At 40.5% G+C, this 14,929-nt stretch overlaps 3 protein-coding genes across 3 annotated transcripts; 1 reads left to right on the top strand and 2 right to left on the bottom strand.

Annotated features, from left to right (window-relative positions):
* Positions 1–66: 66 nt before the first annotated feature.
* On the top strand, positions 67–1,853 carry F5891DRAFT_1180202 (uncharacterized protein; the record flags this gene model as incomplete). The annotated part of the gene is made up of 4 exons (XM_041365887.1): positions 67–185; positions 239–472; positions 551–654; positions 712–1,853. 4 exons carry the CDS (start codon positions 67–69, stop codon positions 1,851–1,853), a joined length of 1,599 nt encoding a protein of 532 aa, XP_041234242.1.
* A 1,193-nt stretch (positions 1,854–3,046) lies between these two features.
* F5891DRAFT_1180201 (uncharacterized protein) lies at positions 3,047–6,888 on the bottom strand (the record flags this gene model as incomplete). Its single annotated transcript, XM_041365886.1, has 6 exons — positions 3,047–3,642; positions 4,708–5,033; positions 5,091–5,218; positions 5,271–5,387; positions 5,451–5,655; positions 6,800–6,888. The coding sequence occupies 6 exons, from the start codon at positions 6,886–6,888 to the stop codon at positions 3,047–3,049; spliced, it is 1,461 nt and encodes a 486-aa protein (XP_041234241.1).
* A 3,771-nt stretch (positions 6,889–10,659) lies between these two features.
* On the bottom strand, positions 10,660–12,350 carry F5891DRAFT_1168738 (uncharacterized protein; the record flags this gene model as incomplete). Its single annotated transcript, XM_041365465.1, has 8 exons — positions 12,024–12,350; positions 11,852–11,910; positions 11,413–11,425; positions 11,154–11,237; positions 10,993–11,089; positions 10,867–10,887; positions 10,790–10,819; positions 10,660–10,703 (listed from the first exon to the last, which is right to left on the bottom strand). Exons 1-8 carry the CDS (start codon positions 12,180–12,182, stop codon positions 10,660–10,662), a joined length of 507 nt encoding a protein of 168 aa, XP_041234240.1. The 5' UTR covers positions 12,183–12,350.
* Between the last annotated feature and the right edge of the window lie 2,579 nt (positions 12,351–14,929).

Below are 14,929 nucleotides of genomic sequence, written 5' to 3'. Positions count from 1 at the left end.
ACATTACTAGAAACTCTGCCCATTAGTATTCTGACTCATTAAGAGTTGCTGCGCTCCACCACCCGCATGCGCATCGCTTCCGTTATAAGTCACACGCCATTATCTATCGTCGGCCGCTATCACTCATTGGCACTTCATGTCGCTTTCGCTCGCTCATCGTCGCGTGCCTTACCAGGCTTGACCAAGTGCCTGGTTCAGTGTTTCCCTCCGTTTTATACACTTAGAGGAACCTTCTCAGTAGCAATCCCCTTGGGCCGACGAATATCTCGCTCACTGAGGACTACTTGAGTTATCTCATACCACCTATATTCACCCACTTCCCATTCCTCTTCTACAGCGGTACTCTAAAGGAAACATACTACTCGCAGCTTGCAAATGCTATATTTTCAAATGATGAGGATCCTGAAGTACGGCGCCTCTTCCAGACAAAGCCTGGTGCTTTGATTAAGCCTGTCCAGACTCGGTTTGGAACGTGAGTATCTCCGAAATCTTCTTGTGTCTGTTGCGAATTACGAATCTATACTGTTTCGTTACTGATCAGATGCTTCAGGCTCAAAAGAAAATACAATGAATTCAACAAGTCTCTCAAGCAGACAGGCGCCGGATTGACATACGATGAACTACAGAAGAACCCACAGACCAAGACACTCATCGGTAGGTTGTTCTCGTGCGCATCTCTCAATTGTACTTTTATTTATTTATCTCCTGCAGATTTGCAACTGAACAAATTCCCATGGTGGCTGGATCTTCACGGTTGGTGGAGGACAAATCCTGCCTACAACACTGTATTCTCAACCGCTGACCTTGGGCAAAACCATGAATCCGCTGCATTACAACACTTCCGTATGCCTGACTGTGAGGACACACAACTCCCTGCCAATGAAAATGAACCAAAAGAGGATGCTGATATCGAAGACGGGGAAATTATCGACATGGGTGACATTGACACAAATGTCGACGCCTGTCAAGAAGATATTAACCCCATTGACACCACTGATGCAAATGCTGCAGGACAAGTAGATGATGATATTGAGATGGAACAGTCAGATTGGTTCATCCATGTGCAACAAGCACCAACTTTCCCCGGCTCTTCATCATCAACCCTCGGTTTTTTTCATGGTTCTACCTCTACAGGCTCATACACTTCCTTGCCGCATCTTCGCCCATCCATCGCTCCGATCTCAACATGTTATTTTGACCAAGATGCAATATCACTCAATTCACCAGAGCCTCCACCTGATGACCAATCTGACAGCCAATATTCTTTTTTTTCAAGCTTCAAGGAACCAACTTCCAACCACAACACCACACCACATGACTCTGACTCTGATATTAGCGCCAGCAATGCAATGAATCGTTTGTGGGTTGATTCACGTAAAGTGAGTCCTTGTCGAGGACATCCGGGATCACAAATCATGAAGCTATCTGGAGGAACTACTCGTAGCACATCACCTCAATCACCTCAAGCTACCTTGTCCCGTCCTCCATCACGTAAACGCGCCAACAACAATCAAGCTTTGACTACTGCTGCTGCCGAGTGGCTCTCTGAAACAGCGCAGGTGCTGATCCAGCAAGTTGGCGAAAAGCGTGATGGTCGTGTCAAGCATGATTGTTATAAGCGGATGAAACTTGAGAGTGACATGTGGGCTAAGGAACTCAAAGTGCGCAACGCTCATGATGAACGAGAACACACTTTGCGTCTTGCTGAGCAAGACCACTTACACAAACGTGAGCTCATGGGTCACCAACTGGAGGATGCAAGGCTTGAGCTTGAGCTCGCCTGTGCACGTCGAGAAGAGGAGGCAAGGATTTGGCATATTGCAATGGAGCGGGGCTTGCCAGACCAAGTTTGAGTATCGTGTTGTCATCTTCGTGCGTTGCTTGTTGCATGTCCTCTTGGTTTGTTACTTCACACATTATCTTTGTTGCGTTTCTGTTGATAATTAGATGTTGTTCGAGTACTGCCAGTGTTTTAATACACAAATTTCGCCGCTATGTCTACTGGAGCATGAGAAGTAAATGTGCCATTAAAGCATTATGAAAGTCTTGTCCCGCTGTCCCAATATAAGTCTCATCACCCTGCCCCACCTCATCCTCGTCCTCATCCACATTCAGATCCATCCTCTGCCCAGTCAACTCCTCGTAAAAATCGTTACCGGTACTTGCGATGCCGAGAGTCTCCTCAATCTCAATAATCAAGTTGTGTAAAATCAGACAACAGCGGATCCACATGTTGGAGTAATCCAGTTCTTTCTTGCCTTGGATCGGAAACCGAAGCTCTCATAAACTCTAGAATCTGCCCTTGATTGAACCGAAAAAGTGTTCAGACCGAACACGGACCTACAAATATGTAAGTGATGTTTTAAACTTGAGCAGAATGACATCCCAAAGCCATTCATCTGCAAGAGAATGATATTCCAAAGCCATTCATCCACAGGAGAACAATATTCCAAAGCCGTTCATCCGCAAGAGAACAATATTCCAAAGCCATTCATCTGCAAGAGGGGGTACTTACCTTAGAAAGGTGATAGTTAAACATTTTTTGATCCCTCGTCAACGCCCCCCCAGGGGGTCGTTTGAATGGTGTGACACACCATACTTGTGAAGCATACACAGAATCAGCCCACAGCCACTGGTTCGCACTGAAAAAATCATCTGGGTTTTGTGCGACCCTCGTTCGTCCAAAAATGTTCGAGTCATGAAGGCTACCAGGTACGCCAATCACATAGTCAACAATACAGAGATTGTGTGGGAGAATAACGACCTTTAGAAGGTGTAAGCTCATCTGATGAAATGAAAAAAATCAACATACCTGAGCGGTAAGAGAGTAGTTCAAATTTTTGTCAAAAAACCCTTCCCCATGTCACCCAGGCTTCTGAAATAGGTTGAAAGGAGTGCCATCAATGCAGAGGAAGCCACCGCGCCATTCCTGGCATGTCCTCCCCTCAACCCACTGTTGTGCCCTTTTCCGTTCCTCCTGATCTTCTCGGTCGAGCGGATCAAAATGGATCGCATTGCCGTGGTGCTTCAAAATTGCAATCATCACTCATTTGAAACAGTTGTACACGGTTCTGATGGACACTCCTGCCCATTCAGCCAAATCCTGCATTGTGGCAGCATTTCCATAATGGCCTATGCCATTGAGAAAAATTGCGAGTTGAATAGGAATAGGAAGCTGTGGGTTGTTTGAATTGTTGTAGAAGATTGCGTGTGGCTGGATATGTTCAATGAGTTTGTCGAAAACAGCAGGGGACACACGAAGCTTTCGCAAAAATTTATCGGGGGCATGCATACCCCATTCTGGCAGCAGGTGCAGTTGTGGGGCGCGGCTAAGTTTGGGTCTCGCCTTAAGAACACGGCTGGTCTCTACTTTGTCAGCCAAAGCATGAACAGCATCTATAAACTCCGTAAAGGCTCGACCGGCCATTTGTGGCCCATCTGATGAAAGCTGGGAGGAGTAGGCACTTGTGATTGTGATACCCGACATCAGGGAGTCCAAAGATGCATCCGACGACATCGAACAAACTGACATGCTGATGGATCCACCACTATCATTCGAGGAGGTGCTGTAACTGTCATCTTCAGAATCTGATTCTTCCAAAAGCTCATCAAGTGCATATTGCACAAGCTCGATGTAGCAAGCTAATATAAGGTCATCGTGTGTAGTTTTGAGGGCTCGTAGTTGTTGTTTTCAAAGCGATGTGCGAGGCATAGCGGTGGGCTGATCTTATCAGTGTAGTATGATGATGCGTAAGCAAAACAGAGTTAAAATTCGGAGTTTCAATAGTGTTTTGCAACTTTCCAAACACTTGTCTTTTCTTTATTATTCTAACTTTGAATACCACTATTGTCTCTCAGAGGAAGGTGTAGAGAGTGCTGGAGGATCTATTGAGTGCACTCAAGCATCAGCTCGAAGTCTTGCAGAATGACATGCACATTGATGAGTAGGAGGCATGGTGTTTCAAAGTCTGCCCTGTGGAACTTACCTGACTTTGAATTGATGTGCATGAAGCCAAGTTTATTGAAGGCTTTAGCCAGGAGTTTAAATTGTTTAAGTGGGTTTTGAAAAGTTCCAAAAGTTGAATTGAGTACCATTATTGTAATGGACCATTTGCATTGCAATAAAATTGATTTCTTGGAATACTGACCTTCTCTTACAAGCCCTTTCTATTATCTTAGCTACACTGCTATCTTACCTTTTATTTGGTTTCTATTACCCTATGCTTATTAGTTGGTTGTATTGTATTGTATTTGTACTAATATTACTAATTGTTTATTGATATTCTTATGTTTCAGTCCTGTTATGTTATGTTTGTTAGTTCACTATTATATTGTATTAGTCTGTACTTGGTGGAATTCAAACACTTGTCTATATAGTTGTTAGTTGGTTGGTTATTTTAAGCTTATGGTATACTTAGGACTCACTGTGGCAAAACTGTTAGACTAAAGGGTCTTTGTATATATGGAACCCTAATTCTATATGACACATGATCTTGGCTACCTATATGGAGTATTAATAAGTCAAGTCTAAGTCTAATCAAATGTTATAACACTTAGACTTCATGTATATGAGTTCAAACTGAGGTGACATGAAATTTAAGAGTAACATTATGAAATGAAATCTACTAATAGTATCCTAACAAGCATGAGTACTATGTTGAACACTTTGAGCTGCAGGCTTCTTTGTCCTATTAGTCTTTTCTCTACCTTGAACTGGTTTCTGTCTCACATCTGCATCCTGCCCTATAACTGTGGTAGTAGCCACTGGACCTACCATAACATCCTGAATAGAAACTTTGAAAGTGGCACTGAGAGTGGAGGTAGTACTAAGAGAGGAAACAGTGCTGAGAGCGGGTGTGAGGTAAACTAGAAGCTGTGCCTCGATGATGTCAGACTGAAAGACAGTAGCACCCTGCACCATTGAAGATGAGGTAGATATATCTGACTCGCTCATATTGAGTGTATTCATGGTACAAATGACTTCACTGGAGAGATCTTCTTGGCTAGCTGCAGAAGCAGAAGATTTTACAGAGCTGAAAATTTCTTGGTCAATGTTTTGCACAATGGTCTGGATGTGGCAGCTATCCTACTTCATGAGCAAGAGCTTCTTATAGTAAAAGAACAGGTCCTTGTAGTTGATATCAGAGGACTTTCCTAAGTCAGACTTCTGAAATTCTGTATTGGGTGATAGCAGAAAGATTGCCTGTGATAGTATTGACTAAGTGGGACCATTCAACATAATAGCATAGATGATGATGACTCATAATGACAGCTGCCCACATAATAGATCCTGGTGTGGTATGCTCAAAGTTCCACTTCTGGGGATTTGTCTTTGGTCCACCAGTTGTCCCTTGGTAAAGTGAAGTAACATCACATAGTGCAGCCTTCTGAATTTGTTTACAGATACATCAATATCACAATAGCACACTCATTGACTGAAAAAAATGTACCTTAGCCAAAAGTCCCCATTTCCAAAATACAGTGTTCAAGAATGCATCTTCTTGTATTCCAAGAAATAGAACCAGTGGAAAAGTTTTGTACTTCAGATTCATTGCTAACACGTCAAGCATGTTCTGTATTTCTGCAATGTTGGCTCTGTGGTAGTGGATATTGTTGAAGTATATTCCTAGAAGACCAAAGATATCACCTACAACACTATGTAGTTTATTGATCTCCAATGAGCAAGCCTTGGAGATGGGCTTCATTACCTGGTCATGAATATCAGTTCAAAAATTAGTATCAAAACACAGCTGTTGAATGGAGTTGGATTCGGAGGACATTACTTGCTGAGAAGTTTGGCATTGGGAAACATCTCAATAGTTATGTCATATTTATGAGTGTAATGTGTTATTGTTTGCTTGTGAGCCAGGAGTTCATTAGGTGCTCCTGCACAACATTTGAATTTCAGCTTCTCAGCAACAAGAACTTTGTTCTCCTTGTGAAGAGTGCAATTTTCCTTAACAATTTTCTGAACCTGGACCTGCAGTGTTTTAAGTGCATAGAGTAAGAGAAGAGTCAGATGGGTAATTTGAATTCAGTAGTCTAACATATGAAACTTACCTCCATGAGGTGTTAAGGTCGTAGGATCGTAGGATTGGATCCGAAGGACTTCAGCCTCAGCTCATATGCTATGCCCCTTTTCCAAGTACTGTCCCTTATTTCAAAGTACTAACAATAATGTGTCTGAAGGTCCGGACAGTATAGAAACTACAATACTGCGAGGCACGAACGAGGCTCCTGGCTGTATCTGTAAATGTTGTAGGGTCACGTGTTGCCTAGTCTGCTATACTTGTGACAACAAGTGCATTTGACCCTAAAGGAGAAGCAAGTACAGCAAGGATCTAGAAGTAGGCGCTGAAGCGAAGCACGAGAAAGAGCAGGTGCGTGCAAGGCACAAAGGCACGGGAATGCACGTGCGTGATGCGCGAAGCGCAGGAAAGTGCACGCAGGTATGCGGAAATGAGAGAGACTAAGCTTAAGTGATGATATAATGTAAGACAAGAGATGAGAGTGCAAAGTGTCAAGGAATAGATTTCTACTGCAACTTTCTAGGTAGTAAGTAGTAGGTAAAGTGAGAGGTGAAGTAAGGTAAGGTGAGGAGTGGTAAGGTGAGGTGTAGTAAGGTCATAGTATGTACTGCTGGCACTTATATGGTGCCTAAGCGCTGTCATGCGGAGCCGAAGTGCTACCGAAGTGCTACCGAGTAAGGTCTAGTATGTAAATATATATATAAGTAAGGGTCCATGATAAAAATAAAGGTGGAATGATATGCAAATAAGGGAAATGGAAATACACGCACTAGAGAGCTTGGTGGACAGTGGATGGATGCTCCCAGATGGCTGGCGCTATAGGGCGATCAAGCGCGGGAAAGCGTGCGCACATATACATCGTGAAGCGTGGGAAGTGTGTGTGGGAAAGCTGCGCCTCATATAGAGATAGCTGCACGTAGTGCACAGAGTGACACTACAAGTTTGTACTATGTACTCCCTAGTGAAAACTGCCATATCAGGCCATAAGAGGCATGAGTCTCTACAACGGGTCTCGTAGGTATATCTGGATGACTTCTGGATATCAGAAATGCATATAAGACTAATGCGGATGGATCCAGACTAGAAATGAACAGAGTATAGACTATCCAAAGATAGAGTCAGAAACATAGACTATCGGAATCGATCTGAAGTCTCGGAGGTTGACAAGAGTTGAAGACTCAAGTCCAGAGGATGGAAAGAGGACAAACTAAGATGATATTCGAACTGAGGTACTACAGGACATATATACAGGCTTATATACTAAGAGGATAACGAAACAATAAGTAAGCAAAGGTCCGAGGCTATGTATGAAGCATGTGCAAAGGTTATCAAATGTGAGTTGGAAATGAAGCATAGGTTAATGGATCAGTAATCATACCGGTAATAAGTATAACCGAAACACTGGGAAGAGGAAATACTGAATAGGCTGTGTTTAATATTAAATGAACAGGAAATGAAATAGGAAGCTTATCGGATATCAGATCAGAAGCAGATCTATGCATCGGACCGGACCGGATCTCAGGGTCTAAAGTCCAGAAGAGAAGTGTGAATATATGGGATATGACATGAGGTCTCCTTTCAAGGCATTTGGCCCTGGAATTGTGACAGATTTAATGATGAGCTCTGCATCCTATTCATCATCTGAGTTAGATGTGTTTTGAGAGAAATGAAACATAATGCTAAATGGATGTCAGGAGACAAGAAAATAATCAGCATGATAGTGCAGTATAGAAGGTAAAATACTTTGTGCATGCTGCAGCTGAAGTTGTAGCAATGTATCAGTGTGAAGAAAATGTGCAACTATTATGTATTACTAAGGGCAATGATATCCTGAACCTGACCTTACAATGTATGAAATCAGCACTATGAAGTAATAATAATCAGCATGTAATGTTTAAATTATATGCTGGTATCTTATGTTTCATAGGCCCCTAGTTCAACACTTAGATCCCAGTTGATGGGTATCTAGTATGAGAATAGGATAGCCTGCTATAATGCTCAGAATAGGGTAGGTAAAACCATTGTTTGGGTGGGCTCACCTAAAGCAGTAGATCTGCAGATGCTACAGCCATGCAATAGCATGCAAGATTGCCTTGAGCCTTGAGCCAGCTAGATTGGAACAAATGCAGAGTTAGCTTCTTAAGAAGGCTGGTATAGAAGGTGTTTAAGAGCAAGAGGTGAGAAAAATGAGGCATGGCTCAAGGCCTCCAGCAGTTTGTGGAAGGCATGTGTCCAGAGGTAATGATGATATTGCACTTGCTTGGCATTATCTAGAGCAAAGCCAGAATACTCAATGCAAGGAAGATCATTTTTATTAGATCTTGGCAAGTCTGTGCACATTCCATCAATATTATAATAAAAACTGGAGAACTACTTACTGTTTATGGTCTGAGATTAGATTTGTCCATTTTTGCTGCTGGAGGTGAGTCTTTGTTGCTAACTTCATGTTCTTGTCCTTGGAGAACAATATGACTCTAAGCTGAATGGCAAACACATTACTGCTTGCATCCTTGCAATGCTTGCTATTAAATAATATGGACAATGCAGATAAAAGAGTGGAACTCAATGTCAATGAATGAGTATATGAGAAAGTCAAGGACATAGGGTTAAAAGTACAATACTATCCTCCACACCCACTATCATTCTATCTCTGCCCTGCTCATAGTGAATGATAATATGTGCGTCTGTATTCACTTGGAGAGGTGTAGGTCCTAGGACTATATCTGAGACTATATCTATAGCACAGCATGGACAGTGAATGAGAGTCATTGATTGTGAAGGCTGGTGTACATAGGGTGTTAAAGTAGGAGAGCTGCACTATCATTAGTGTCTGACATATTGATAATAGTCAATAACATGTATTATAAATTAAGAGATCTCTAGTGGGAGTGAAAGAATTAGTCAGATGAGGTTCAAACAAAGAGCCTGAGGTGTCCATCATGCAGGCCAATAAGACATATGATTATTATTAAGGCAAATAGTTGTATTACATGTATTCAGTATAGAAACAACTATTCAGATGATGGTATACTGAACTATGTGTTGGGTCTGCTTGCCTAAGCTGCTATGCTTGTAGTGACAAGTGCATTCAACCCTAAAGGGGAAGCAAGTGCAGCAGAGATCTAGAGATTGGTGTGAAGGGTGCTGCATGTTGGCCGACATAAAGCGCGAGCACAAGAACGAAGCACTTAGGGTGGCCGATGTGCAAGAAGGTAGAATGCACAGGAAGGTAGTACACACTTGGCACTTGGCACAAGAGAGTTTTGCTTCACATAGGAAATGATTGGAAAGGTATTAGCATAAGTTGTGCATCAAACTGTACTTTGAGACAGGTCGCATATATAGCTTCTGCAAGGCCACAGAGATATCAGTCTCTACATCGGGCATCTTAGACTTACTAATACAGCCAGTGGATCAAACACACACAAGGTGCCCTGCCTCCAGATGTATCATCTTCATGCAAAGAAACATGTCAGTATCTGCAGTATCAACTACAAGATAATCAAGAGGTTCATCTAATACCAGCAGGGCCTCATGTATGAACAATCTAACAAAAAAAACTGTGCCTGCACTTGTGGTCTTGCCTGAACTCTGAAAAGATTAAGATTCTTGTCCTCTCAAGTGCACAAACCAGTGGGAACATGAAAGAGGTGAATAAGAGCTAGAGAAAACTTGCAATTCCCACCCAGATATTTGAAACAGAAGATCAGCCAGCCAAGAATGACTTTGTTTTCTGTCAGCCCAATAAAGATGTAGTCAAAGTGTAGGGAACCAAAGAAAAGAGGGCTGCAATGAAGATAGTCTGTATGCTGATGCCAATTGACTATGGATTCATAGTTAATGTGAATAAAGCAATACTCTGTGATCTCTGTGTATGTCAGCATAGCAAAAAATGAACTAAGATTAACATACCTCATTAGTTCCTCAGAGATGAATATTATTTGCCTTCAGGCAGTGATATGCTCAATGAGGGTAAAAGAACAATCAGAAAATCATTGAGCTTGACACAAAAATTACTGAAGGCCTAGTTGTCCTGATGAGCCATCTCAATCACATCAAAGGTCAGTAAGTATTGCTTTGATCCAAGTTTCACATGAAAAAGTGGCTTGTTGAGATTGGGCAATTAATGACACTGGTAAGGGAGTCTTCTTCCTCTAATTGGTGTTAATGATCATTGAATTCAAATAAGCAGTAATGTATATGATCTGCAACTACCTGCTATATATTAATACAGAGGATCTGTCAAAGCTGAATCATGCTATTAGTTATAGTAGATAGTTTTCTTAAAATCAAAATGCACCTGTTCTGTTATGTTATGAAAGTTCATGCACAGCAAATATGAGTCCTTTAATGAGCTATGTATCTTCTTATTTGGCTTAGTGTTGTAATTTTGTATTGCTCCTTTTGCCTTAATATTGTCAAAGATATGTAAGTCTATGTATAACTTCAGAAAATTCCAGTTCTTGTTGCTCTCAACTGTTTTGTTAATATATCGCTAATAGTGATTAGTCATTTATTGGTAACATTAAATAGCATATGAGACATACCTGCAGAAGAGCTGAAAATGCACAGTTGGCTACTGCTAATAGTTTCTGTAGTGTGAATTTTGAGTAAGGTGTACATATCAAAGTCATACGCAATGAAGGAGCAAGTAACTAAGAGCATAGTCTGTCTCTGTCAATATATTGTGGATCACATATATTATCATCTAGTAGTAATTTGTTAGACTTGAGGTAGCACAAAAAATTTAAACAACAAACCTTTTGAAATATCTTTATGCATAGAGTTGTCTGTAAACAAAATATTCATGACTTGGTTCAGATGTTTCTGGTCTCACCAGCAGAGAAATGCTTGATAGCTGTGTTAATCCATGTCAATCCAAGTCAAAATAAGTCATTAGAGAAAAAGACCTTACTCCTTGTCTACTTGAGATACCTTCTCTCATCTGAGACCACCAATATACTTCTGAAGCTCAATCCATAAGTGATTGAACCATAGACTACCAGAGTGAAAGTGTAATTTGTCCTAAGACAATGTATGATGTATGTCTGTAGAGGACACTGTCCAAAATAAATTCTAAGACAATATTAAGACAACATAGCAGGAGAGTGAAGATAAGCTCACTGAGACATCATGAAGTTTATATTCTTTTAGTACCTCCTCCCTCTCTTCTGTGGTCTCCATTTCTTGTACAGCTGCTAGGATATCCTATAAGTCATGAGATGTGCAATATGGATAACAGTGCAAAATATCAGAAAGTTAATCATGGGGAGTGAGACAGATTGGACATGGCCACAGGACTCTAACACCATGAGTCAGTGTCATTGTTGACCTTGAAACAGAGTGAGTTAGTAAGACATCAATCCAAAAGTTTGAAGCTCACTATTCCTTGAAATCTGAAAATAAAATGAGTATTAAGGGAAAACACCAGCACTAGATGTTATCTAAACACTCCAACTATTGACTAGTTTTCGATTTGACAGCTGGCAAAGACAGTATCCTTTCAAAGGACTTGTGCCATATTGTATGTAGCCTTGAAGTTAGCTTATGCTAGTGTAGATGAGGAATGTAAAGGGTAGGTAAATGTGTGGTATGAGATCAACTCAAGTAGTCCTCTGTGTACGAGCTAATGTTGGCCCAAGGGGATTGCTATTGAGAAGGTTCCTCTAAGTATATAAATGGAGGAAAAACACTGAACCGGGTGCCTAGTCAAGCCTGGTAAGGTGTATGATGATGAGTGAAGTGCAAAAGAGTGAGAGCACTGTGAAGCGCTATTGAACGATGCAGGCCAATGGCACATGCTGAGCAAATGTGACACGCACATGCGGGTGGTGAAGTGAAGCGACTCTTTTACAAGTTGAAGGATAGACAAACAGAGGTTCTAGTAGAATATAATAGTGAGTGCTCATGTATAATTGAGACACTTAGCATTGCTGTCTTGTCACTTAAGGGTCTTATATAAAAGTTGTGTATAATGACAACACAATTATACACGGTGAAGACTTCTTGCCAGTCCTTAAGTCCATGATCTCTGACTTTTCTACTTCGTGGGAGGTAATGTGGTGAGTTCTTGGGAGAATTTAGTTTGTTGTCCTCTTCTTTTGTAGTCTTATATGAAGTGTTGTGGAATGTTCTGTGTTCTGGATAATTCATTAGGTTTGTTTCAGCCTAGTAGGTCGTGTTTCAACCTATGAAAGTCTGTTTCAACTTTGTTGTCCTTAGATATGTGTCTCACTTTCCGTTGAAAGAAAGAGTCTTATGAATACATGTAAAGCTTAGAGTGAGAGCTGTTCAATGGTTATATAGTCAACTCCTGTAAGGCAGTATATAACCTAGAGTAAGAAAACAATAATGAAAGTTATATAGTCAACCCCTGTAAGGTAGTATATAATTTTAGAGTAGATGATGATATCTTAGATGTTACCTCAAGGCACTTATATTGGCCCACACTTTAAGTCTTAGTGATCTCACATGGTTTGAGACAAGAGTCAAGTGGGAGGATTGTATTTCATGGGTGAAAATAAGGTCCTTTTATACCTTTTGGGAACCCCCTTACTAAGCATGATTAATCAGATGGATTGGTAAGAATGTGGCTTACAAACCAGGTGATGAATCAGCTTATTACTAAGTACATTACAAATACAGTGTAATCTTACAAAGAAATTACAAACCATAACAAAGCATGACCAATCATGACTAAACATGTTGAGTCAGCTTAAATAATGTTACAAACCAGAATATTTCCCAGTTACATGATGTGATGACAAATAAAATCTGGTGGCTGAAAGAAGCCAAATAAAAATAAACAGTCAGAAATAAATAGATACAAAACTTGGTGGCTGAAAGAAGCCAAATAAAAATAAATAATGAAAAATAAGCAGAAGGTCACATGCTTGATACAAATACAAGGTAAAATAAGCCTGAAAAGTGAGAAATAAAATACAAGACAATGAAATAAAGGAAAAATAGAGAGGTAACTCAGTGACAGAGGGCCAGACAGTCTCTCGTATCTTCCTTATCTCTCTCTATATATATCTGACATGGTATAAATCATATACCATGCATGACATTGGTCAGTAGATATGACAGAGACTTAGACTTAGAGTTTGACAGTGTGTGGGAAGAAAGATGGTCATTATACAGTGAGGCAGGAGTATATATATTCCATCTATTTAGCATTAAGTGCTATCAAATGCTAAAGTGAACTGGGAAGTGAAGCGAGTACATGATAACATGTAATATAAGGGTCCATGACAAAACATATGGAATATGTGCACAAGCACCGGAGATATGTCAGAATACACAGAATTATGATAGGCCGATGAACCAAACAGACATGGAATGGATGGACAGAGGACGAGTGACAGAACCGAGGATGCGTGTCTGAAGCGCTTGTGCATGCTAGCAGCCGACAGAGCGCCAAGTGCGCTGGGATAAGATATGAGTTGCACTATACTAGGAAGGTGATTGGAACATTGGGGATTTAGATCTCTATGAGACAACAGAGATATCAGTCTCCACACCCACTTGCCAGCATCTTGTTTGTCTTCCTTGACCTATATGAATAAAATAAGTATGAAGCAATGCACATGACATACAATATATCATACCACAGGAAGCCACCCAATGATGTGTAACCACCATCCATTCCTTGATTATCACGAATGTAGGTGGGTAAGTTTGCTAATCATACAACAACAGGATAACCTTTTGCAGTACAAAAACTGGATAGTTTTGTCTTGTTAGCATACAATACAGTGGCTCAAAAAAGTGTCTCAATGTTTGTAACTTTTCATGTAATTGCTTTATTATGAGCCAGGGTGTGGGAATATGACTAAACTGTAGGGAGGTGTCATAAAGCTATACTTCTTAGCCTTATTGAAGTTCCCTATAGCGTGGGAAGATGATGTCATCATGTGCATATATGGCTATTTTAATTTGGTGACTCATTGAGACACTTTTTTGACTTTCAGTTTGATCAACACAATCTCTATAATTATGATACTTCATGTGACCTCCTGTTGCTCTAATCACTTCTGCCACTCTTCTAGACATGCTATCTATTAATTTTGAGTATTTCTTCTTAGCACTCCTTTCTCACTCTGCTGCAACTCTGTTCTACAGCTGAAATAGCCCCTATGATGAATTTTGATAGGCTGCAAGCAATTTCTTGAATATTTTTCAGAGATATTCAATAGGGCTGATGTATAGGGACTATGCTAGACATGATAGAACATTTATATCATGGTCTTTGAGCTGCTAGTGACTAACTTATACATATACTTAGGATCATTTTTTATTGCAACATAGTATCTTCCTCATTAATCTATGATTTCTGTATGCTTCTTAACAGACTCTCATCTAAAATAGAGATGTACCACTTGGTATTAGTCCTTTACTTCACTTCACACAGAGAATATACACTCTATTACATCTCATGCAATCCTATACCTCTACGTTTGTTACTCTACACTTAAGAGTTTATACGATTCTTTTTCTTTTAGTAGTTCACCTGTCTTTTTACAGATGTATTCCCGGCCATCTAACCTCATCATATTTATCTTGGTCTGATCTTATAATATAGTCCTCTTCCAGTCCTCTTTCAGTCTAGTACTGGTGCTTTAAAGCTAAAGTTTACTTCCTCTTCTATAGGCTAGGGATAGGAGAGTCCTCTTCTTGATTGTAGCTTTAATATTTGTTGCCTTGCAAGTATTATTGATGGTTTGAGTGGAGACAGAGCTGGATATATGGAATTGATGAATTAGGTGACCTGAGTAGCATTAGCAGCCTGCCCAGTCAGAATATGGTAAATGTGAGATCTTCATTCATGTGAGGTAAGCTTTCAATTTAGTCACTAGCAGCTCAAAGACCATGATATAAATGTTCTATCATGTCTAGAA

Source organism: Suillus fuscotomentosus, assembly GCF_016647785.1.
Source record: "Suillus fuscotomentosus strain FC203 chromosome Unknown F5891scaffold_1, whole genome shotgun sequence".
NCBI classification, from domain to species: Eukaryota; Fungi; Basidiomycota; class Agaricomycetes; order Boletales; family Suillaceae; genus Suillus; species Suillus fuscotomentosus.
This window is presented reverse-complemented; position numbering and strand designations above follow the sequence as displayed.